At 48.2% G+C, this 26,744-nt stretch overlaps 1 protein-coding gene across 2 annotated transcripts in view; it reads right to left on the reverse strand.

Annotated features, from left to right (window-relative positions):
- Positions 1 to 1,538: 1,538 nt before the first annotated feature.
- The window catches only part of LOC121371867 (trans-L-3-hydroxyproline dehydratase-like), a 32,531-nt gene continuing 7,325 nt past the window's right edge, over positions 1,539 to 26,744 (reverse strand). Inside the window, exons 2-5 of one of the 2 annotated variants that reach the window (XM_041498078.1) lie at positions 23,623 to 24,115; positions 22,997 to 23,149; positions 22,011 to 22,150; positions 3,040 to 3,357 (exon numbers count right to left, since the gene is read on the reverse strand). In XM_041498078.1, the coding sequence (XP_041354012.1) occupies positions 3,094 to 3,357; positions 22,011 to 22,150; positions 22,997 to 23,149; positions 23,623 to 24,115 (1,050 nt within the window). In that variant the 3' untranslated portion in view covers positions 3,040 to 3,093. Of the gene's footprint in view, positions 1,948 to 3,039; positions 3,358 to 22,010; positions 22,151 to 22,996; positions 23,150 to 23,622; positions 24,116 to 26,744 lie in introns of those variants that run through there. The other variant, XM_041498077.1, reaches the window with a different exon arrangement.

A 26,744-nucleotide genomic window follows, 5' to 3' on the forward strand; every position in this document is an offset into this window, starting at 1 on the left:
TCCTCAGCTACTGGATGTGAAATCAGGTACATTTTCCATTAGTAGCATATGCCACTGGTTGGAAAGAGGGAAAATTCTATTTTTAAAATGGGTCCACCGAGGGTAGTATGTTTAATCCAATGTGTAAAATTAATGAATAAAGAAGTAAACATAAGAAACTGAAATAAGGAACTGCAAGATAACTCATCAGTTAGTGAGAAATATACTTTTTATTTCAGTATAGCTATTATACCGTCTAAATATTCTACAGGTCTAAGACTAATTCAGTGTTTTAATTTTTGTTTGCTGTTGACATTGATGATGATGATGATGATGATGATGGTGATGATGATGATGCGTCGACACTGACGATGATTAATGTAGATGAATTTGAATTTATAAAACATGAAAACCACACGCGCGCGTCCACGTACTGATCCAAACTTACAAAACTAAGTAAAGGTTTTTAACGACCAATATACGGAGTATCTGGACACAGTAGTGTGTAATATGAAAACAAATGTTTTACGCGTCCATAATAAAAAAAACACACACGACAATGGGATCTGTTTTTGAACTGGGTTAATCTAGACGGAGACCAACCCTGAGTTGTATTTTAACAGACAATGACACGATATATTGTATTCATAAAAAAAAAACCAGAACAAGACATTCTTAATAATAAATATCACAGTTTGATCTACATTTCTATAACAACCACCCTGTCCACAACTATCACAGCACAAAGTAGGGACAATGTATTTAAGAAACAAATACACATTAGTTAAATTTATAAGAAGCCCAGCACCATGCAAGATCTGTTCCAAACAAGATGAATTTCACAAGTATGTCTAAGACACGACGGAGTCACAAATTATCTTGGCAGCAGACGTGATGTTGTGCCATAAAGAGATTCATCCTCAGATGGAACTGTCCTGAAAACAATATTGAGGTCACCGGAGAATCAGTTTAATGGAATCCGCCGAGAACGTCTCCTTGGACCATAGTGACGAGTCAAATACATGCACAGAAGCTCGTGGAAAGCCATCTTGATATGCGATGACGCATTGGTATGCTTGCTGTGGCTGGAGACGTTGCAAGATTGGAACCACATTAAAACAGTTCGTCTACGAATTAGTGTCGTCTGATTCGACTGATCTCTGTCCCTTCAGTGATATCGATGCCGGTGGAAGATCGAGGCTAGAATGGCGTTTCATTGACCGATAGCGCTTGTTTATCTTCTCGCGCTCACGCTCCTTCCACGAGTCGTACGTCGTCTGGTGCTGTTTCTTCCACTCGGAGACTGTGGGCGACTTGGCCTCGATCACCTTGCGGTCGTTCATCAGCACTGCCTTCTGGCGTTCAGTGAGCTTGGTCTCGCGACGTAGGTGCAGGTCGACCTTCTTGTTCTCTTCACTGAGACGCTTCTCGTGAATGGAATTCCTGTGAAGACTCTTTACTTCTCGGTCTACACTCGACGAATAAACCTTTTTTGACATGTTTAATAGTTGTTATTCCAGGTGGTAATATGAGAAAATTGTTGTTAATGACACGTTAATAGTGATAAGATGTACACACTAAGTATAGATCCATTGTTAATACAGTTCAACTAGGCTTTGTTGGTATTCCAATAATTAAAAAAAACAAATACTACAATTATAGCTTGTTGTGTTTCAAACGTTCTTTGATTTTAAAATTATAGTCTTTCGTTTCCACACCTTTCTAAAAGCACCACAAAATTAATATGATCTAATTCATACACCACAAATGTTTCACTGTCTTTCCAACACTTGTTTGTTATCCAGTACACCACAGATAGGTGTAGCTGTGTTGACGTTATCTGAAGAATGATATTAGTAGAGATGCAAGACCCGACTTCAGCTGGAAGACGTGTTGTTGTCCTACCTGCTAGAAGAGTTGTTCGAGATGGTGTAAATCTCCCCGTCAGCCATAGAGGCCTATCCCAGGCTACAATAAACAAATAACTTCTTCAAAAGGAATAAACAAATTTAATGGTTTATGTTAATCCATATTTAAAAATATAATATTCTTAATGTGCATTATGTCGGAACAAGAAAAAAGTGTTTTGTTCCTCAACAAAAACTACTTGCTCACACAAACCAACATTTAGGCATTAGTTTGAAGTAAGATGAATACTGTGGTGGGCTAATATAAATACTCCTTTGTGGGTTGTTGTTTAATGTGTTGGCTTGTTACAAATCGCCCATACAAAGATGGCACGTTGATTTATGTAGCTCTTTATTGTACGTGAATCGCGCTTTGACGTGGTTTTTTATCTGTGGGTTGTAGCGTGAACATTACGGCATACTGACCAAGAGAACGTATTTACCACAAGAAAACTATAAAACCTCGAACGAGTTTGATACAGTCGCTGTATGTTAGTGGGTGGCAATAGTTGTAACAATGTTCACCCCGCTATGCTTTGACACTTATGTTGTTTATTGTATCGCCGCATGTTGTGTGTAACCTTACTGTACGACTGAAATAGTGGTTGGATGCATGGACTGGTGAACGGATAGATATATGGATGGATGGATGGATGGATAATGACCGGATGGGTGGATGGATGGATGCATGGACTGATGAACGGATAGATATATGGATGGATGGATGAATGGATGGATGGATGGATAATGACCGGATGGGTGGATGGCGGATGGATGGATGAATGGATGGATGGATGGATAATGACCGGATGGGTGGATGGCGGATGGATGGATGAATGGATGGATGGATGGATAATGACCGGATGGGTGGATCGCGGATGGATGGATGAATGGATGGATGGATGGATAATGACCGGATGGGTGGAAGGCGGATGGATGGGTTAGGTGGATTGATGGATGGGTCAGATGGATTAATGAATTGATAGATTGATGGTGAGAAGACACTTGGTACGGAATCCATGTGGAATCCATGTACTGCTAACGTCATCATCTAGTGTCTGTCCATTTGTTAAGTCTTAAAAACAATAGTGACTAAACATGCGAAACACTGTGAGTGTGGAAAGCTAATAAATGACTTCATGAACAAAGATGGTGACAGAGATATTTATTATTGCATCACAGGTTATATGTTCTGACATGCCGCGCGTTATCGGACAAGGAATCCCCGACCGAGTTGATCACCAGGTTCCCAGGTGAACTCGCTGGAGCCCGTGTAGAACGCGGTTCCCGACACCTCGACGATCACGGACTTGTAGCCACCGTACGTGCTCTCCTCAACGGCCTTCCCAGTGAATACGTCGCCCGTGGCTCCACTCGTGAAGGTGCGGACCTGGCCCAGAGAGATGACAGATTTGTGGTGCTGGAGGGCGATCCGTGCCGTCACGCCCGACCCACACGGTGACCGGTCCACCTGAAACATCGAATCTCAACGATAAATTCGTATTCCCATATCAAAATCGTATCTCTGCACAAGGCAGTCGAAAGGATGTTAGACAAAGCCGTAATGTTTTCCACGATTCACTATCAGGTGCTTGTCCTTAGGATTTGGATCAATGTGCTCTAGTGGTGTCGTTAAAGAAAACAAACTTTAACTTTAGGATGAACGCCACTCCCTAGGAGATCCATAACATGATGTTTTATCCCTCATACACTACCCGTAGGATGAACGCTACTCCCTAGGAGATCCATAACATGATGTTTTATCCCTCATACACTACCCGTAGGAGGACTGCTGCTCCCAACACTAGCTCAGAAAACACAAACTTGCATAGGACAAAGGTCAATGGAATATCTACAGCTGTGAGACGAATGACTATAAAAACCGATGAAAGCGGCAGGTGTTAACAGGTGGCACTTGTCACGAGAAAGCAGGTGTTGTCACCGTCACGAGAAAGCAGGTGTTCTCACCGGTGGCACTCGTCACGAGAAAGAAACTGTTCTCACCGTCACGAGAAATGAGATGTTCTCACCGGTTGTACTGGTACTCGTCACGAGAAAGCAGGTGTTCTCACCGGTGGTACTCGTCACGAGAAAACAGACGTTCTCACGGGTGGCACCCATCACGAGAAACCAGGTGTTCTCACCGGTGGTATTCATCACGAGAAAGCAGATGTTCTCATCGGTGGTAAGCGTCACGAGAAAGCAAGTGTTCTCGCCGATGGTACTCGTAACGAGATACCAGATGTCCTCACCGGTGGCACCCGTCACGAGAAAGCAGGTGTTCTAACCGGTGGCACCCATCACGAGAAACCAGATATTCTCACGGGTGGCACCCATCATGAGAAAGCAGGTGTTCTCACCAGTGGTACTCGTTACGAGAAAGCAAGTGTTCTCACCAGTGGTACTGGTACTCGTCACGAGAAAGCAGGTGTTCTCACCGGTGGCACTCGTCACGAGAAAGCAGGTGTTCTCACCAGTGGCACTCATCAAGAAAAAGCAGATGTTCTCAAGGGTGGCACCCATCACGAGAAAGCAGGTGTTCTCACCGGTGGTACTCGTCACGAGAAAGCAGGTGTTCTCACCGGTGGTACTCGTCACGAGAAAGCAAGTGTTCTCACCGGTGGTACTGGTACTCGTCACGAGAAAGCAGATGTTCTCATCGGTGGTAACCGTCACGAGAAAGCAAGTGTTCTCACCGGTGGTACTCGTCACGAGAAAGCAGATGTCCTCACTGGTGGCACCCGTCACGAGAAAGCAGGTGTTCTCACCGGTGGCACCCATCACGAGAAAGCAGACGTTCTCACGGGTGGCACCCATCACGAGAAAGCAAGTGTTCTCACCGGTGGTACTCGTCACGAGAAAGCAAGTGTTCTCACCGGTGGTACTGGTACTCGTCACGAGAAAGCAGGTGTTCTCACCGGTGGCACCCGTCATGAGAAAGCAGATGTCCTCATCAGTGGTACTCGTCACGAGAAAGCAAGTGTTCTCAACGGTGGTACTCGTCACGAGAAAGCAGGTGTTCTCACCAGTGGTACTGGTACTCGTCACGAGAATTTAGCTGCTCTCACCGGTGGCACTCGTCACGAGAAAGCAGGTGTTCTCACCAGTGGCACTCATCAAGAGAAAGCAAGTGTTCTCACCTGTGGCACTCGTCACGAGAGTGTTCTCACCGGTGGCACTCGTCACGAGAAAGCAGGTGTTCTCACCGGTGGCACTCGTCACCAGAAAGCAGATGATCTCACGGGTGGCACCCATCACGAGAAAGCAGGTGTTCTCACCGGTGGTACTCGTCACGAGAAAGGAAGTGTTCTCACCGGTGGTACTGGTACTCGTCACGAGAAAGCAGGTGTTCTCACTGGCGGCACTCGTCACGAGAAAGCAGGTGTTCTCACCAGTGGCACTCATCAAAATAAAGCAAGTGTTCTCACCGGTGGCACTCGTCACGAGAGTGTTCTCACCGGTGGCACTCGTCACGAGAAAGCAGGTGTTCTCACCGGTGGCACTCGTCACGAGAAAGCAGGTGTTCTCACCGGTGGTACTCGTCACGAGAAAGCAAGTGTTCTCATGGGTGGTACTGGTACTCGTCACGAGAAAGCAGGTGTTCTCACTAGCGGCACTCGTCACGAGAAAGCAGGTGTTCTCACCAGTGGCACTCATCAAGAGAAAGCAAGTGTTCTCACCGGTGGCACTCTTCACGAGAAAGCAGGTGTTCTCACCGGTGGCACTCATCAAGAGAAAGCAAGTGTTCTCACCGGTGGCACTCGTCACGAGAAAGCAGGTGTTCTCACCGATGGTACTCGTCAAGAGAAAGCAAGTGTTCTCACCAGTGGATCTCATCAAGAGAAAGCAAGTGTTCTCACTGGTGGCACTCATCACGAGAAAGCAGATGTTCTCACCGGTGGTACCAGTCACGAGAAAGCAGGTGTTCTCACCGGTGGTACTCGTCACGAGAGTGTTCTCACCGGTGGCACTCGTCACGAAAAAGCAGGTGTTCTCACCAGTGGCACTCATCAAGAGAACGCAAGTCTTCTCACCGGTGGCACTCGTCACGAAAAAGCAGATGTTCTCACCGGTGGTACCAGTCACAGGAAAGCAGGTGTTCTCACCGGTGGTACTCATCACGAGAAAGCAGATGTTCTCACCGGTGGTACTCATCATGAGAATGCAAGTGTTCTCACCGGTGGCATTCGTCAAGAAAAAGCAAGTGTTCTCACCGGTGGCACTCGTCACGAGAGTGTTCTCACCGGTGGCACTCGTCACGAGAAAGCAGGTGTTCTCACAGGTGGCACTCGTCACCAGAAAGAAGATATTCTCACGGGTGGCACCCACCACGAGAAAGCAGGTGTTCTCACCGGTGGTACTCGTCACGAGAAAGGAAGTGTTCTCACCGGTGGTACTGGTACTCGTCACGAGAAAGCAGGTGTTCTCACTGGCGGCACTCGTCACGAGAAAGCAGGTGTTCTCACCAGTGGCACTCATCAAGAGAAAGCAAGGGTTCTCACCGGTGATACTCGTCACGATAAATCAGGTGTTCTCACCGGTTGCACTCGTAACGAGAGTGTTCTCACCGGTGGCACTCGTCACGAGAAAGCAGGTGTTCTCACCGGTGGTACTCGTCACGAGAAAGCAAGTGTTCTCATGGGTGGTACTGGTACTCGTCACGAGAAAGCAGGTGTTCTCACTAGCGGCACTCGTCACGAGAAAGCAGGTGTTCTCACCAGTGGCACTCATCAAGAGAAAGCAGATGTTCTCAAGGGTGGCACCCATCACGAGAAAGCAGGTGTTCTCACCGGTGGTACTCGTCACGAGAAAGCAGGTGTTCTCACCGGTGGTACTCGTCACGAGAAAGCAAGTGTTCTCACCGGTGGTACTGGTACTCGTCACGAGAAAGCAGATGTTCTCATCGGTGGTAACCGTCACGAGAAAGCAAGTGTTCTCACCGGTGGTACTCGTCACGAGAAAGCAGATGTCCTCACTGGTGGCACCCGTCACGAGAAAGCAGGTGTTCTCACCGGTGGCACCCATCACGAGAAAGCAGACGTTCTCACGGGTGGCACCCATCACGAGAAAGCAAGTGTTCTCACCGGTGGTACTCGTCACGAGAAAGCAAGTGTTCTCACCGGTGGTACTGGTACTCGTCACGAGAAAGCAGGTGTTCTCACCGGTGGCACCCGTCATGAGAAAGCAGATGTCCTCATCAGTGGTACTCGTCACGAGAAAGCAAGTGTTCTCAACGGTGGTACTCGTCACGAGAAAGCAGGTGTTCTCACCAGTGGTACTGGTACTCGTCACGAGAATTTAGCTGCTCTCACCGGTGGCACTCGTCACGAGAAAGCAGGTGTTCTCACCAGTGGCACTCATCAAGAGAAAGCAAGTGTTCTCACCTGTGGCACTCGTCACGAGAGTGTTCTCACCGGTGGCACTCGTCACGAGAAAGCAGGTGTTCTCACCGGTGGCACTCGTCACCAGAAAGCAGATGATCTCACGGGTGGCACCCATCACGAGAAAGCAGGTGTTCTCACCGGTGGTACTCGTCACGAGAAAGGAAGTGTTCTCACCGGTGGTACTGGTACTCGTCACGAGAAAGCAGGTGTTCTCACTGGCGGCACTCGTCACGAGAAAGCAGGTGTTCTCACCAGTGGCACTCATCAAAATAAAGCAAGTGTTCTCACCGGTGGCACTCGTCACGAGAGTGTTCTCACCGGTGGCACTCGTCACGAGAAAGCAGGTGTTCTCAACGGTGGCACTCGTCACGAGAAAGCAGGTGTTCTCACCGGTGGTACTCGTCACGAGAAAGCAAGTGTTCTCATGGGTGGTACTGGTACTCGTCACGAGAAAGCAGGTGTTCTCACTAGCGGCACTCGTCACGAGAAAGCAGGTGTTCTCACCAGTGGCACTCATCAAGAGAAAGCAAGTGTTCTCACCGGTGGCACTCTTCACGAGAAAGCAGGTGTTCTCACCAGTGGATCTCATCAAGAGAAAGCAAGTGTTCTCACTGGTGGCACTCGTCAAGAGAAAGCAGATGTTCTCACCAGTGGATCTCATCAAGAGAAAGCAAGTGTTCTCACTGGTGGCACTCATCACGAGAAAGCAGATGTTCTCACCGGTGGTACCAGTCACGAGAAAGCAGGTGTTCTCACCGGTGGTACTCGTCACGAGAGTGTTCTCACCGGTGGCACTCGTCACGAGAAAGCAGGTGTTCTCACCGGTGGCACTCGTCACGAAAAAGCAGGTGTTCTCACCAGTGGCACTCATCAAGAGAACGCAAGTCTTCTCACCGGTGGCACTCGTCACGAAAAAGCAGATGTTCTCACCGGTGGTACCAGTCACAGGAAAGCAGGTGTTCTCACCGGTGGTACTCATCACGAGAAAGCAGATGTTCTCACCGGTGGTACTCATCATGAGAATGCAAGTGTTCTCACCGGTGGCATTCGTCAAGAAAAAGCAAGTGTTCTCACCGGTGGCACTCGTCACGAGAGTGTTCTCACCGGTGGCACTCGTCACGAGAAAGCAGGTGTTCTCACAGGTGGCACTCGTCACCAGAAAGAAGATATTCTCACGGGTGGCACCCACCACGAGAAAGCAGGTGTTCTCACCGGTGGTACTCGTCACGAGAAAGGAAGTGTTCTCACCGGTGGTACTGGTACTCGTCACGAGAAAGCAGGTGTTCTCACTGGCGGCACTCGTCACGAGAAAGCAGGTGTTCTCACCAGTGGCACTCATCAAGAGAAAGCAAGTGTTCTCACCGGTGACACTCGTCACGATAAATCAGGTGTTCTCACCGGTTGCACTCGTAACGAGAGTGTTCTCACCGGTGGCACTCGTCACGAGAAAGCAGGTGTTCTCACCGGTGGCACTCGTCACGAGAAAGCAGGTGTTCTCACCGGTGGCACTCGTCACGAGAAAGCAGGTGTTCTCACCAGTGGCACTCAAGAGAAAGCAAGTGTTCTCACCGGTGGCACCTGTGGCACTCAAGAGAAAGCAAGTGTTCTCACCGGTGGCACTCAAGAGAAAGTAAGTGTTCTCACCGGTGGTACTCGTCACGAGAAAGCAGATGTCCTCACCGGTGGCACCAGTCACGAGAAAGCAGGTGTTCTCACCAGTGGCACTCATCAAGAGAAAGCAAGTGTTCTCACCAGTGGCACTCATCAAGAGAACGCGAGTCTTCTCACCAGTGGCACTCGTCACGAGAAATCAGATGTTCTCGCCGGTGGTTCTCATAATGAGAAAGCAAGTGTTCTCACTGGTGGGACTCGTCAAGAGAAAACAAGTGTTCTCACCAGTGGCACTCATCAAGAAAAATCAAGTATTTTCACTGGTCGTACTCGTCACGAGAAAGCTGGTGTTCTCACTGGTCATACTCGTCACGAGAAAGCAGGTGTTCTTACTGGCGGCACTCGTCACGAGAAAGCAGGTGTTCTCACCAGTGGCACTCATCAAGAGAAAGCAAGTGTTCTCACCGGTGGCAATCGTCACGATAAAGCAGGTGTTCTCACCAGTGGCACTCATCAAGAGAAAGCAGGTGTTCTCACCGGTGGCACTCGTCACGAGAAAGCAGGTGTTCTCACCGGTGGCACTCGTCACGAGAAAGCAGGTGTTCTCACAGGTGGCACTCGTCACCAGAAAGAAGATATTCTCACGGGTGGCACCCACCACGAGAAAGCAGGTGTTCTCACCGGTGGTACTCGTCACGAGAAAGGAAGTGTTCTCACCGGTGGTACTGGTACTCGTCACGAGAAAGCAGGTGTTCTCACTGGCGGCACTCGTCACGAGAAAGCAGGTGTTCTCACCAGTGGCACTCATCAAGAGAAAGCAAGTGTTCTCACCGGTGACACTCGTCACGATAAATCAGGTGTTCTCACCGGTTGCACTCGTAACGAGAGTGTTCTCACCGGTGGCACTCGTCACGAGAAAGCAGGTGTTCTCACCGGTGGCACTCGTCACGAGAAAGCAGGTGTTCTCACCGGTGGCACTCGTCACGAGAAAGCAGGTGTTCTCACCAGTGGCACTCAAGAGAAAGCAAGTGTTCTCACCGGTGGCACCTGTGGCACTCAAGAGAAAACAAGTGTTCTCACCGGTGGCACTCAAGAGAAAGTAAGTGTTCTCACCGGTGGTACTCGTCACGAGAAAGCAGATGTCCTCACCGGTGGCACCAGTCACGAGAAAGCAGGTGTTCTCACCAGTGGCACTCATCAAGAGAAAGCAAGTGTTCTCACCAGTGGCACTCATCAAGAGAACGCGAGTCTTCTCACCAGTGGCACTCGTCACGAGAAATCAGATGTTCTCGCCGGTGGTTCTCATAATGAGAAAGCAAGTGTTCTCACTGGTGGGACTCGTCAAGAGAAAACAAGTGTTCTCACCAGTGGCACTCATCAAGAAAAATCAAGTGTTTTCACTGGTCGTACTCGTCACGAGAAAGCTGGTGTTCTCACTGGTCATACTCGTCACGAGAAAGCAGGTGTTCTTACTGGCGGCACTCGTCACGAGAAAGCAGGTGTTCTCACCAGTGGCACTCATCAAGAGAAAGCAAGTGTTCTCACCGGTGGCAATCGTCACGATAAAGCAGGTGTTCTCACCAGTGGCACTCATCAAGAGAAAGCAGGTGTTCTCACCGGTGGCACTCGTCACGAGAAAGCAGGTGTTCTCACCGGTGGCACTCGTCACGAGAAAGCAGGTGTTCTCACCGGTGGTACTCGTCACGAGAAAGCAAGTGTTCTCACCGGTGGTACTGGTACTCGTCACGAGAAAGCAGGTGTTCTTACCAGTGGCACTCATCACGAGAAAGCAGGTGTTCTCACCGGTGGTACTCGTCACGAGAAAGCAGATGTTCTCACCGGTGGTACCAGTCACGAGAAAGCAGCTGTTCTCACCGGTGATACTCGTCACGACAGTGTTCTCACCGGTGGCACTCGTCACGAGAAAGCAGGTGTTCTCACCGGTGGCACTCGTCACGAAAAAGCAAGTGTTCTCACCAGTGGCACTCATCAAGAGAAAGCAGGTGTTCTCACCGGTGGCACTCGTCACGAGAAAACAGGTGTTCTCACCGGTGGTGCTCGTCAAGAGAAAGCAAGTGTTCTCACCAGTGGCACTCATCAAGAGAAAGCAAGTGTTCTCACTGGTGGCACTCATCACGAGAAAGCAGGTGTTCTCACCGGTGGTACTCGTCACGAGAAAACAGATGTTCTCACCGGTGGCACCCATCACGAGAAAGCAGACGTTCTCACGGGTGGCACCCATCACGAGAAAGCAGGTGTTCTCACCAGTGGTACTCGTCACGAGAAAGAAAGTGTTCTCACCAGTGGTACTGGTACTCGTCACGAGAAAGCAGGTGTTCTCACCGGTGGCACTCGTCACGAGAAAGCAGGTGTTCTCACCAGTGGCACTCATCAAGAGAAAGCAGATGTTCTCAAGGGTGGCACCCATCACGAGAAAGCAGGTGTTCTCACCGGTGGTACTCGTCACGAGAAAGCAGGTGTTCTCACCGGTGGTACTCGTCACGAGAAAGCAAGTGTTCTCACCGGTGGTACTGGTACTCGTCACGAGAAAGCAGATGTTCTCATCGGTGGTAACCGTCACGAGAAAGCAAGTGTTCTCACCGGTGGTACTCGTCACGAGAAAGCAGATGTCCTCACTGGTGGCACCCGTCACGAGAAAGCAGGTGTTTTCACCGGTGGCACCCATCACGAGAAAGCAAGTGTTCTCACCGGTGGTACTGGTACTCGTCACGAGAAAGCAGGTGTTCTCACCAGTGGCACCCGTCATGAGAAAGCAGATGTCCTCATCAGTGGTACTCGTCACGAGAAAGCAAGTGTTCTCAACGGTGGTACTCGTCACGAGAAAGCAGGTGTTCTCACCAGTGGTACTGGTACTCGTCACGAGAATTTAGGTGTTCTTACCGGTGGCACTCGTCACGAGAAAGCAGGTGTTCTCACCAGTGGCACTCATCAAGAGAAAGCAAGTGTTCTCACCTGTGGCACTCGTCACGAGAGTGTTCTCACCGGTGGCACTCGTCACGAGAAAGCAGGTGTTCTCACCGGTGGCACTCGTCACGAGAAAGCAAGTGTTCTCACCGGTGGCAATCGTCACGATAAAGCAGGTGTTCTCACCAGTGGCACTCATCAAGAGAAAGCAGGTGTTCTCACCGGTGGCACTCGTCACGAGAAAGCAGGTGTTCTCACCGGTGGCACTCGTCACGAGAAAGCAGGTGTTCTCACCGGTGGTACTCGTCACGAGAAAGCAAATGTTCTCACCGGTGGTACTGGTACTCGTCACGAGAAAGCAGGTGTTCTCACTGGCGGCACTCGTCACGAGAAAGCAGGTGTTCTTACCAGTGGCACTCATCACGAGAAAGCAGGTGTTCTCACCGGTGGTACTCGTCACGAGAAAGCAGATGTTCTCACCGGTGGTACCAGTCACGAGAAAGCAGCTGTTCTCACCGGTGATACTCGTCACGAGAGTGTTCTCACCGGTGGCACTCGTCACGAGAAAGCAGGTGTTCTCACCGGTGGCACTCGTCACGAAAACGCAAGTGTTCTCACCAGTGGCACTCATCAAGAGAAAGCAGGTGTTCTCACCGGTGGCACTCGTCACGAGAAAACAGGTGTTCTCACCGGTGGTGCTCGTCAAGAGAAAGCAAGTGTTCTCACCAGTGGCACTCATCAAGAGAAAGCAAGTGTTCTCACTGGTGGCACTCATCACGACAAAGCAGGTGTTCTCACCGGTGGTACTCGTCACGAGAAAACAGATGTTCTCACCGGTGGCACCCATCACGAGAAAGCAGACGTTCTCACGGGTGGCACCCATCACGAGAAAGCAGGTGTTCTCACCAGTGGTACTCGTCACGAGAAAGAAAGTGTTCTCACCAGTGGTACTGGTACTCGTCACGAGAAAGCAGGTGTTCTCACCGGTGGCACTCGTCACGAGAAAGCAGGTGTTCTCACCAGTGGCACTCATCAAGAGAAAGCAGATGTTCTCAAGGGTGGCACCCATCACGAGAAAGCAGGTGTTCTCACCGGTGGTACTCGTCACGAGAAAGCAGGTGTTCTCACCGGTGGTACTCGTCACGAGAAAGCAAGTGTTCTCACCGGTGGTACTGGTACTCGTCACGAGAAAGCAGATGTTCTCATCGGTGGTAACCGTCACGAGAAAGCAAGTGTTCTCACCGGTGGTACTCGTCACGAGAAAGCAGATGTCCTCACTGGTGGCACCCGTCACGAGAAAGCAGGTGTTTTCACCGGTGGCACCCATCACGAGAAAGCAAGTGTTCTCACCGGTGGTACTGGTACTCGTCACGAGAAAGCAGGTGTTCTCACCAGTGGCACCCGTCATGAGAAAGCAGATGTCCTCATCAGTGGTACTCGTCACGAGAAAGCAAGTGTTCTCAACGGTGGTACTCGTCACGAGAAAGCAGGTGTTCTCACCAGTGGTACTGGTACTCGTCACGAGAATTTAGGTGTTCTTACCGGTGGCACTCGTCACGAGAAAGCAGGTGTTCTCACCAGTGGCACTCATCAAGAGAAAGCAAGTGTTCTCACCTGTGGCACTCGTCACGAGAGTGTTCTCACCGGTGGCACTCGTCACGAGAAAGCAGGTGTTCTCACCGGTGGCACTCGTCACGAGAAAGGAAGTGTTCTCACCGGTGGTACTGGTACTCGTCACGAGAAAGCAGGTGTTCTCACTGGCGGCACTCGTCACGAGAAAGCAGGTGTTCTCACCAGTGGCACTCATCAAGAGAAAGCAAGTGTTCTCACCGGTGGCACTCGTCACGAGAGTGTTCTCACCGGTGGCACTCGTCACGAGAAACCAGGTGTTCTCACCGGTGGCACTCGTCACGAGAAAGCAGGTGTTCTCACCGGTGGTACTCGTCACGAGAAAGCAAGGGTTCTCATCGGTGGTACAGGTACTCGTCACGAGAAAGCAGGTGTTCTCACTAGCGGCACTCGTCACGAGAAAGCAGGTGTTCTCACCAGTGGCACTCATCAAGAGAAAGCAAGTGTTCTCACCGGTGGCACTCTTCACGAGAAAGCAGGTGTTCTCACCGGTGGCACTCGTCACGAGAAAGCAGGTGTTCTCACCGGTGGCACTCGTCACGAGAAAGCAGGTGTTCTCACCGGTGGTACTCGTCAAGAGAAAGCAAGTGTTCTCACCAGTGGCACTCATCAAGAGAAAGCAAGTGTTCTCACTGGTGGCACTCATCACGAGAAAGCAGATGTTCTCACCGGTGGTACCAGTCACGAGAAAGCAGGTGTTCTCACCGGTGGTACTCGTCACGAGAGTGTTCTCACCGGTGGCACTCGTCACGAGAAAGCAGGTGTTCTCACCGGTGGCACTCGTCACGAAAAAGCAGGTGTTCTCACCAGTGGCACTCATCAAGAGAACGCAAGTCTTCTCACCGGTGGCACTCGTCACGAAAAAGAAGATGTTCTTACCGGTGGTACCAGTCACGGGAAAGCAGGTGTTCTCACCGGTGGTACTCATCACGAGAAAGCAGATGTTCTCACCGGTGGTACTCATCATGAGAATGCAAGTATTCTCACCGGTGGCATTCGTCAAGAGAAAGCAAGTGTTCTCACCGGTGGCACTCGTCACGAGAGTGTTCTCACCGGTGGCACTCGTCACGAGAAAGCAGGTGTTCTCACAGGTGGCACTCGTCACCAGAAAGAAGATGTTCTCACGGGTGGCACCCACCACGAGAAAGCAGGTGTTCTCACCGGTGGTACTCGTCACGAGAAAGGAAGTGTTCTCACCGGTGGTACTGGTACTCGTCACGAGAAAGCAGGTGTTCTCACTGGCGGCACTCGTCACGAGAAAGCAGGTGTTCTCACCAGTGGCACTCATCAAGAGAAAGCAAGTGTTCTCACTGGTGGCACTCGTCACGATAAATCAGGTGTTCTCACCGGTGGCACTCGTAACGAGAGTGTTCTCACCGGTGGCACTCGTCACGAGAAAGCAGGTGTTCTCACCGGTGGCACTCGTCACGAGAAAGCAGGTGTTCTCACCGGTGGCACTCAAGAGAAAGCAAGTGTTCTCACCGGTGGCACCTGTGGCACTCAAGAGAAAGCAAGTGTTCTCACCGGTGGCACTCAAGAGAAAGTAAGTGTTCTCACCGGTGGTACTCGTCACGAGAAAGCAGATGTCCTCACCGGTGGCACCCGTCACGAGAAAGCAGGTGTTCTCACCAGTGGCACTCATCAAGAGAAAGCAAGTGTTCTCACCAGTGGCACTCATCAAGAGAACGCGAGTCTTCTCACCAGTGGCACTCGTCACGAGAAATCAGATGTTCTCGCCGGTGGTTCTCATAATGAGAAAGCAAGTGTTCTCACCAGTGGCACTCATCAAGAAAAATCAAGTGTTCTCACTGGTCGTACTCGTCACGAGAAAGCAGGTGTTCTCACTGGTCATACTCGTCACGAGAAAGCAGGTGTTCTTACTGGCGGCACTCGTCACGAGAAAGCAGGTGTTCTCACCAGTGGCACTCATCAAGAGAAAGCAAGTGTTCTCACCGGTGGCACTCGTCACGATAAAGCAGGTGTTCTCACCGGTGGGACTCGTCACGAGAAAGCAGGTGTTCTCACCGGTGGCACTCGTCACGAGAAAGCAGGTGTTCTCACCGGTGGTACTCGTCACGAGAAAGCAAGTGTTCTCACCGGTGGTACTGGTACTCGTCACGAGAAAGCAGGTGTTCTCACTGGCGGCACTCGTCACGAGAAAGCAGGTGTTCTCACCAGTGGCACTCATCACGAGAAAGCAGGTGTTCTCACCGGTGGTACTCGTCAAGAAAAAGCAAGTGTTCTCACCAGTGGCACTCATCAAGAGAAAGCAAGTGTTCTCACTGGTGGCACTCATCACGAGAAAGCAGATGTTCTCACCGGTGGTACCAGTCACGAGAAAGCAGCTGTTCTCACCGGTGATACTCGTCACGAGAGTGTTCTCACCGGTGGCACTCGTCATGAGAAAGCAGGTGTTCTCACCGGTGGCACTCGTCACGAGAAAGCAAATGTTCTCACCCTTGGCACTCGTCACGAGAAAGCAGATATTCTCACCAGTGGTACTCGTCAAGAGAAAGCAAGTGTTCTCACCAGTGGCACTCATCACGAGAAAGCAGATGTTCTCACCGGTGGTACCAGTCACGAGAAAGCAGGTGTTCTCACCGGTGGTACTCGTCACGAGAGTGTTCTCACCGGTGGCACTCGTCACGAGAAAGCAGGTGTTCTCACCGGTGGCACTCGTCACGAAAAACCAGGTGTTCTCACCGGTGGTACTCATAACGAGAAAGCAAGTGTTCTCACCGGTGGCATTCGTCAAGAGAAAACAAGTGTTCTCACCAGTGGCACTCATCAAGGGAACGCAAGTCTTCTCACCGGTCGCACTCGTCACGAAAAAGCAGATGTTCTCACCGGTGGTACTAGTCACGAGAAAGCAGGTGTTCTCACCGGTGGTACTCGTCACGAGAAAGCAGATGTTCTCACCGGTGGTACTCATAATGAGAACGCAAGTGTTCTCACCGGTGGCACTCGTCAAGAGAAAGCAAGTGTTCTCACCAGTGGCATTCATCAAGAGAATGCAAGTCTTCTCACCGGTGGCATTCGTCACGAGAAAGCAGATGTTCTCACCGGTGGTACCAGTCACGAGAAGGCAGGTGTTCTCACCGGTGGTACTCGTCACGAGAAAGCAGATGTTCTCACCAGTGACACTCATCAAGAGAAAGCAGGTGTTCTCACCGGTGGCACTCGTCACGAGAAAGCAGGTGTTCTCACTGGTCGTACTCGTCACGAGAAAGCAGGTGTTCTCACTGGTCGTACTCGTCACGATAAAGCAGGTGTTCTCACCGGTGGCACCCGTCAAGAGAAAGCAAGTGTTCTCACCGGTGGCACTCAAGAGAAAGCAAGTGTTCTCACCGGTGGCACCCGTCAAGAGAAAGCAAGTGTTCTCACCGGTGGCACCCGTCAAGAGAAAGCAAGTGTTCTCACCGGTGGCACTCAAGAGAAAGCAAGTGTTCTCACCGGTGGTACTAGTCATGACCATACCTCAGTTCTCGATCCCAGAAAAATTACATTCTACCTCACACTGACATACCTGGTATTCGTCTTGGGGTTTGTGTGTGTGTGTGTGGGGGGGGGGGGGTTGGTGGTGTTTTAAAATAAATATAGATAATGCGTTTCAGATTTCAGTTCCATTGTACTTGTAATTCTGGTTATATAATAGGGAGTAACTGCTCCAGTAGTTCAGTGACGCAGGTTAACAAAAGGACCTTGTTGTTAGAACACACAATACTCGATCAGATCCCTGCTATTCTTAGGCTGACAGTTATTTCTTTATACTGGAGGGGGGGGGGGGGGGAATTGGCTCTCATTCAGTTCACTAGGACCATTTACCTGAAGTGGGGTCGCACAATCTATAGTGTGTGTCGGGGGAGAGGCACAAGTCGGATTTTTATCTTTATATAGAGTAAAACAAAACCCCTATATTTCCTTCTTCAAGTGAGGGTCTGTGTCCCATCCCCAGTTCGTACGGACGTGTACGGATATCCAAAATACGAATTATATATAATGTATGTTCCAAACGAAAGAAGAAGTTTGTTCTGTTTAACGACACCACTAGAGCACATTGATTATTAATCATCGGCTATTGGATGTCAAACATATGGTAATTTTGTCATATAATCTTAGAGACGAAACTCGCTACATTTTTCTATTAGTAGCAAGGGATCTTTTATATGCACCATCCCACAGACAGGATAGTACACACCACAGCCTTTGATACACCAGTCGTGGTGCACTGGCTGGAAAGAGAAATAACCCAAAGGGCCCACCGACGGGAATCGATACCACACCGACCACGCATCAGACGAGTGCTTTATACCTCTGTGCTACGTCCAGAACAAAGGAAGCTGACCGCGCATCAAGCGAGCGCTTTACCACTGAGCTACGTCCCTCCCTAAACAAAGAAAGTCTTGAATGAATGTTCAGTGTTTACATTCTACATGTATATAAGATTCTCTAATAGTCTCTAGCACTGCACCCACCTGCCTGTCAGCAAACACACACACGTTGGTCGTGGCGTCCTCCGAGAAGTCGTCCCGTCCGTCCGTCACGATCGTTCCGTACAAAGAAAGTCTTGAATGAATGTTCAGTGTTTACATTCTACATGTATATAAGATTCTCTAATAGTCTCTAGCACTGCACCCACCTGCCTGTCAGCAAACACACACACGTTGGTCGTGGCGTCCTCCGAGAAGTCGTCCCGTCCGTCCGTCACGATCGTTCCGTACAAAGAAAGTCTTGAATGAATGTTCAGTGTTTACATTCTACATGTATATAAGATTCTCTAATAGTCTCTAGCACTGCACCCACCTGCCTGTCAGCAAACACACACACGTTGGTCGTGGCGTCCTCCGAGAAGTCGTCCCGTCCGTCCGTCACGATCGTTCCGTACAAAGAAAGTCTTGAATGAATGTTCAGTGTTTACATTCTACATGTATATAAGATTCTCTAATAGTCTCTAGCACTGCACCCACCTGCCTGTCAGCAAACACACACACGTTGGTCGTGGCGTCCTCCGAGAAGTCGTCCCGTCCGTCCGTCACGATCGTTCCGTACAAAGAAAGTCTTGAATGAATGTTCAGTGTTTACATTCTACATGTATATAAGATTCTCTAATAGTCTCTAGCACTGCACCCACCTGCCTGTCAGCAAACACACACACGTTGGTCGTGGCGTCCTCCGAGAAGTCGTCCCGTCCGTCCGTCACGATCGTTCCGTACAAAGAAAGTCTTGAATGAATGTTCAGTGTTTACATTCTACATGTATATAAGATTCTCTAATAGTCTCTAGCACTGCACCCACCTGCCTGTCAGCAAACACACACACGTTGGTCGTGGCGTCCTCCGAGAAGTCGTCCCGTCCGTCCGTCACGATCGTTCCGTACAAAGAAAGTCTTGAATGAATGTTCAGTGTTTACATTCTACATGTATATAAGATTCTCTAATAGTCTCTAGCACTGCACCCACCTGCCTGTCAGCAAACACACACACGTTGGTCGTGGCGTCCTCCGAGAAGTCGTCCCGTCCGTCCGTCACGATCGTTCCGTACAAAGAAAGTCTTGAATGAATGTTCAGTGTTTACATTCTACATGTATATAAGATTCTCTAATAGTCTCTAGCACTGCACCCACCTGCCTGTCAGCAAACACACACACGTTGGTCGTGGCGTCCTCCGAGAAGTCGTCCCGTCCGTCCGTCACGATCGTTCCGTACAAAGAAAGTCTTGAATGAATGTTCAGTGTTTACATTCTACATGTATATAAGATTCTCTAATAGTCTCTAGCACTGCACCCACCTGCCTGTCAGCAAACACACACACGTTGGTCGTGGCGTCCTCCGAGAAGTCGTCCCGTCCGTCCGTCACGATCGTTCCGTACAAAGAAAGTCTTGAATGAATGTTCAGTGTTTACATTCTACATGTATATAAGATTCTCTAATAGTCTCTAGCACTGCACCCACCTGCCTGTCAGCAAACACACACACGTTGGTCGTGGCGTCCTCCGAGAAGTCGTCCCGTCCGTCCGTCACGATCGTTCCGTACAAAGAAAGTCTTGAATGAATGTTCAGTGTTTACATTCTACATGTATATAAGATTCTCTAATAGTCTCTAGCACTGCACCCACCTGCCTGTCAGCAAACACACACACGTTGGTCGTGGCGTCCTCCGAGAAGTCGTCCCGTCCGTCCGTCACGATCGTTCCGTACAAAGAAAGTCTTGAATGAATGTTCAGTGTTTACATTCTACATGTATATAAGATTCTCTAATAGTCTCTAGCACTGCACCCACCTGCCTGTCAGCAAACACACACACGTTGGTCGTGGCGTCCTCCGAGAAGTCGTCCCGTCCGTCCGTCACGATCGTTCCGTACAAAGAAAGTCTTGAATGAATGTTCAGTGTTTACATTCTACATGTATATAAGATTCTCTAATAGTCTCTAGCACTGCACCCACCTGCCTGTCAGCAAACACACACACGTTGGTCGTGGCGTCCTCCGAGAAGTCGTCCCGTCCGTCCGTCACGATCGTTCCGTACAAAGAAAGTCTTGAATGAATGTTCAGTGTTTACATTCTACATGTATATAAGATTCTCTAATAGTCTCTAGCACTGCACCCACCTGCCTGTCAGCAAACACACACACGTTGGTCGTGGCGTCCTCCGAGAAGTCGTCCCGTCCGTCCGTCACGATCGTTCCGTACAAAGAAAGTCTTGAATGAATGTTCAGTGTTTACATTCTACATGTATATAAGATTCTCTAATAGTCTCTAGCACTGCACCCACCTGCCTGTCAGCAAACACACACACGTTGGTCGTGGCGTCCTCCGAGAAGTCGTCCCGTCCGTCCGTCACGATCGTTCCGTACAAAGAAAGTCTTGAATGAATGTTCAGTGTTTACATTCTACATGTATATAAGATTCTCTAATAGTCTCTAGCACTGCACCCACCTGCCTGTCAGCAAACACACACACGTTGGTCGTGGCGTCCTCCGAGAAGTCGTCCCGTCCGTCCGTCACGATCGTTCCGTACAAAGAAAGTCTTGAATGAATGTTCAGTGTTTACATTCTACATGTATATAAGATTCTCTAATAGTCTCTAGCACTGCACCCACCTGCCTGTCAGCAAACACACACACGTTGGTCGTGGCGTCCTCCGAGAAGTCGTCCCGTCCGTCCGTCACGATCGTTCCGTACAAAGAAAGTCTTGAATGAATGTTCAGTGTTTACATTCTACATGTATATAAGATTCTCTAATAGTCTCTAGCACTGCACCCACCTGCCTGTCAGCAAACACACACACGTTGGTCGTGGCGTCCTCCGAGAAGTCGTCCCGTCCGTCCGTCACGATCGTTCCGTACAAAGAAAGTCTTGAATGAATGTTCAGTGTTTACATTCTACATGTATATAAGATTCTCTAATAGTCTCTAGCACTGCACCCACCTGCCTGTCAGCAAACACACACACGTTGGTCGTGGCGTCCTCCGAGAAGTCGTCCCGTCCGTCCGTCACGATCGTTCCGTACAAAGAAAGTCTTGAATGAATGTTCAGTGTTTACATTCTACATGTATATAAGATTCTCTAATAGTCTCTAGCACTGCACCCACCTGCCTGTCAGCAAACACACACACGTTGGTCGTGGCGTCCTCCGAGAAGTCGTCCCGTCCGTCCGTCACGATCGTTCCGTACAAAGAAAGTCTTGAATGAATGTTCAGTGTTTACATTCTACATGTATATAAGATTCTCTAATAGTCTCTAGCACTGCACCCACCTGCCTGTCAGCAAACACACACACGTTGGTCGTGGCGTCCTCCGAGAAGTCGTCCCGTCCGTCCGTCACGATCGTTCCGTACAAAGAAAGTCTTGAATGAATGTTCAGTGTTTACATTCTACATGTATATAAGATTCTCTAATAGTCTCTAGCACTGCACCCACCTGCCTGTCAGCAAACACACACACGTTGGTCGTGGCGTCCTCCGAGAAGTCGTCCCGTCCGTCCGTCACGATCGTTCCGTACAAAGAAAGTCTTGAATGAATGTTCAGTGTTTACATTCTACATGTATATAAGATTCTCTAATAGTCTCTAGCACTGCACCCACCTGCCTGTCAGCAAACACACACACGTTGGTCGTGGCGTCCTCCGAGAAGTCGTCCCGTCCGTCCGTCACGATCGTTCCGTACAAAGAAAGTCTTGAATGAATGTTCAGTGTTTACATTCTACATGTATATAAGATTCTCTAATAGTCTCTAGCACTGCACCCACCTGCCTGTCAGCAAACACACACACGTTGGTCGTGGCGTCCTCCGAGAAGTCGTCCCGTCCGTCCGTCACGATCGTTCCGTACAAAGAAAGTCTTGAATGAATGTTCAGTGTTTACATTCTACATGTATATAAGATTCTCTAATAGTCTCTAGCACTGCACCCACCTGCCTGTCAGCAAACACACACACGTTGGTCGTGGCGTCCTCCGAGAAGTCGTCCCGTCCGTCCGTCACGATCGTTCCGTACAAAGAAAGTCTTGAATGAATGTTCAGTGTTTACATTCTACATGTATATAAGATTCTCTAATAGTCTCTAGCACTGCACCCACCTGCCTGTCAGCAAACACACACACGTTGGTCGTGGCGTCCTCCGAGAAGTCGTCCCGTCCGTCCGTCACGATCGTTCCGTACAAAAAGGCGAGCTCGCTGCTCGCCGGGTGGGAGATTTCAACCTGGCTCTTCACAGCAGCTGAGCACGGCGATTAGGAGAGCAATGAATGAACAGAGTACTGACTGGGAAATAACGGGTTTAAATGATATCATTCACTGCATCGTCATGTCGTTGTTATTAGGAAATTATTACTTGTTTTACAGAATCATCAAAATACAAAACTTAAAACTGTGATATATTTTATACGACACATAACTCGTATTACAGAAATATTAAAATACAACAAATAAAACTGATATATTTGATCAGTGAAAAATGAAATGTGCCAGTAATTACACATACTTTTGATCTTTCAGATTATTATATCCTAAATCAATTTTGTTTTAATTATTATTATTATCCACAGGTCAGTGACAATGTGAGAGTTATGTTGGCCAAATGTTCAGTGTAACTGGTTTAAATCTCTGTCAGTAACTATGTGATTCTAGTTGATACCAAGCTAAAGCCAACAAATATAAGCAGGAAGGAGGGAAACTTTTTATTTAACAACGCACCACTCAACACATTTTATTTACGGTTATATGGCGTCAGACATATGGTTAAGGAACACACATATATTAAGGGAGGAAACCCGCTGTCGCCACTTTATGGGCTACTCTTTTCGATTAGCAGCATATCTTTTATATGCACCATCCCACAGACAGGCTAGTACATACCACGGCCTTTGATATACCAGTCGTGGTGCACTGGCCGGAACTAGAAATAGCTCAATGGGCCCATCGACGGGGATCGATCCCAGACCGACAGCGTATTGAGCGAGTGCTTTACCACTGGGCTACGTCCCGCCCCCAAGACACATGCGAATGGTTTTCTCTCGGAGCAACAACTTTCTTTTGAACATGGTCGAAGGTTGCAGACTCTTACCAGTAACGGCATCAGCAGCGTCTACCACATCTCTTATGCAGGCTGTTTCCAGATTCAAGCCCAGTTTCTCAGCCGCTACAAACGCGTAGAAGGCGCCACCATAGCTGATGTCAACTTTCACTTCGCCGAAACCTTCTACACCAACCGCGACGTCTAGCATGAAAAACAAAATGCGAAAGACATGAGACAAAACTTGTTTTAGCTATGGCGGTGAAGACTTAAAGTGGAAATCTAAACACTGGATAAGGGAACTTTTAGATCGATAACACACTTCTAAGTTTAAAATCTCAACAATGCTCTTCCATCCTATATTGCTTTACAAAATATATATTTACTTCAAACAAAATATTTATTTCCATTTACTAAAATGTTGATGAAGAGTTCATTTCCAGAACGCGATATATTGTGAGAAGAGAAAAAAGCCTTGTGCTTTTGCTGCAACATGACGTAGCATATATACCACACGAAGTACAGTTTTAAGACGCCGTGTTCCAGAGTTCAGTGGGCATAGATCGCGTGTTGAAGGGAAGTCTTTCGTCGTATTGTTGAGTTGTACTAATACCAGTATATGTTCACTGTTAACTCCAACATATACAAGGCGTTATAAACTGAAAGCACACTGTTACCAGTTTTGAAGACAAACGCCGGGACGCTGTGGAACCTGACGGAACCCGTCTTGTTGCCGTCAAACTGCACGAAGACCTGCACGAGACCGCACGGACACTGTATGGCGACCTTCGTCTCCGGACACGTCCTGGCAGCCACTAGTCCCTTGTCTACGGCGTACCTGCCCAGGGCAATGACGGCGTGCCCGCACATGGTGCTGTAACCTTCGTTGTGCATGAAGATGACGCCGATGTCGGCCTCGGCAATCTCCGGTTTTACAAGCAGCGCGCCGTACATGTCATAGTGACCCCTCGGCTCAAACATGATGAACTTCCGATAGCTGTCCAGATGTTGGCGAATGTAATTGCGTTTTTCCAGCAGGGTAGAACCGTTTGGCTGAGGGAAACCCGAATCGATGATTCGCACCGGTTCCCCGCTCGTGTGCATCTCTGTCGTCCGGATGGTGACGTTGTGCTGAAGGTCAGTTGTCGCCGGCGATGTTTTGGCTGACATCTGCAATGAAAGTTTGGCAAGCATGCACTCGAGTGTTCCGGAATTTTCATTAAACCTAGATACACCATCACGCAATTCTTTTAAACTTAGACGTCATCATACAATTTTTCTAAACGTCATTGACAGACCAGAGGTGGCTCTAACTAGTGGAGCAAATGTTTGAAAATTTAAGTTGCTGGTGAATGTGTTGGGCCATAGCTACTGGTAAAACTCAAACATTTAGCTGAAGTTGCTTAAAAACAAATAACCTCATTTGGAAATTAGCAAGGCAGAAAATCTAAAGTTGTTCGAATTAAGTACGAGTACCAGAGACATCAATATGAACCATCTCAAAGATACCTGCCTACTATCAATGCATCCGGTTCAGAGTCGACGATTGCATTTGAAATCAGAATAAAACTACCATTGCAAACCATTTTCGTTCTGATGAATCAAACTGTTTGCAAAGACATAACGACTTCTGTCTCATGATTATCTTTAAAATGGAATGTTTCCACATCTTGTCATGTTGTAGCATCATATGAAGGTGATTTTAAGGCTTTTATATGGGATTATGTAGAGTTGCAAAAGACGTAGTTAGTTGAGTCCTTGCAGTCGAGTTGTACAACCATGTACAAGTATATTGTGAAGCTCTGAACGTTTTATGAGACTAGTCTGGTCAGTTTACTATTTGGGCAAAAAGCCAACCAAAGAATAAACCACCATGGTTGAAGAATTGTGCCAACAGAACATTGACAGCCTAACATTTTGCCAAGTTTCAGCACTTAAAGAGTATTATAATGTCTGTGCCACAGAAATGAACAGTTTTCAGCATTTGTGATGCCTCACATTTACATAGATGCATTGCGTAACCTTCTACAAGCATCTCATGTGGGAATTTCACTTTAGTGCTATTATATCCGTGAGTCCATGGTGTTCTGCGTTAACAAGCTGTGTTATAGCACGTACATGCCAACCTATCTTCAATATGAACATCTTGATATATATGAAGCCTTAAAAAATAGCACCATCTTTGATCAGATGTCTGGCAACAACACTTGTGGATGCACACCTATCAATCAAACTACTAAGTAAACTGGAACAAAGATACCCGGACTCTAGAGGTCACAACAGGGTTCAGGCTGAATTATGTTGCTAAAAACAAGACAGTAGAACATCAACATGCCATCAGAAAGAGTTTCTAAGGCCAAGTGTTTCAAGGGATTATGTATATATTTCATAGTACTGGTAGTAAGCCTCATTCAAAGTTGGCTAAATGCATTTGCTGAGAACATCTGTATTGCAAAAGTAGTTTTAGTGGATACTGTCTTTGACTTGATTAAGAACAATGTTATGCAACATTCAAGGGTGAGCGACTATATGTAACAAGAAATTCCATGACAATGAAAATGAACACCAATCAGTCTGAGTGTCTCGCTGAGTTGGCACAAGGCATAACTTCCAGATATCCTTTAACATTCATTGGTACGTCAACCATGGGCGTTATTATCAGATAATCTAAGAGAAATTTTAACTTTTGTCGATGGCCCAGGTAGTAAACAGTGATTGTGTTAATTGTTAGAGGTGGTAAATCAGTGCGGCATAAAGCATTATCTGGTGGAAGCCACACTTAACGTGTTGATATTGTAGGTGAAAGATCATTACGTTGAAGAAGAGTGAACAGAAGCGAATGAGAATCATGGTATCATATATTGTAACACAATTTAGAATCTTTCAACAATAAAACCAATTTCATTACTTTCATAGTCAAAGAATGAAGGAAGGCAGTATACACAAATATACTCCAAGGTAAACTGTTGTTAATAACAAATACTAAAATAATATCCAAGGTTGTATGCTATCCAGTGTTTTCAAGAGGAAAATCTTTATAGAGCTATATACGCCGGAGTTACACTGTCAGTGCACCCAGAATATGTTTTTGTTGTGGTCAAAGGACAGAATCGAAAGACACCAATGTAACTATGCAAAGACTGATAAAACATACACAACATACAATCAACCAGACAGTAATGTAGAGCATGGTCCAGTGACACCGAGTGCCGTTGATATAGGCTGGAACATAGAAACAGGCTGTAATGTAGAGCATGGTCCAGTGACACCGAATGTCGTTGACATAGGCTGGAACATAGAAACAGACTGCAATGTAGAGCATGGCCCAGTGACACCGAGTGCCGTTGACATAGGCTGGAACATAGAAACAGGCTGTAATGTAGAGCATGGCCCAGTGACACCGAGTGCCGTTGACATAGGCTGGAACATAGAAACAGGCTGTAATGTAGAGCATGGCCCAGTGACACCGAGTGCCGTTGATATAGGCTGGAACATAGAAACAGGCTGCAATGTAGAGCATGGCCCAGTGACACCGAGTGTCGTTGATATAGGCTGGAAGATAGAAACAGACTGTAATGTAGAGCATGGTCCAGTGACACCGAGTGTCGTTGACATAGGCTGGAACATAGAAACAGGCTGTAATGTAGAGCATGGCCCAGTAAAACCAAGTGTCGTTGACATAGGCTGGAACATAGAAACAGACTGTAATGTAGAGCATGGCCCAGTGACACCGAGTGTCGTTGACATAGGCTGGAACATAGAAACAGACTGTAATGTAGAGCATGGCCCAGTAACACCG

The sequence above is a fragment of the Gigantopelta aegis genome, chromosome 4 (genome assembly GCF_016097555.1).
Source record: "Gigantopelta aegis isolate Gae_Host chromosome 4, Gae_host_genome, whole genome shotgun sequence".
NCBI classification, from domain to species: Eukaryota; Metazoa; Mollusca; class Gastropoda; order Neomphalida; family Peltospiridae; genus Gigantopelta; species Gigantopelta aegis.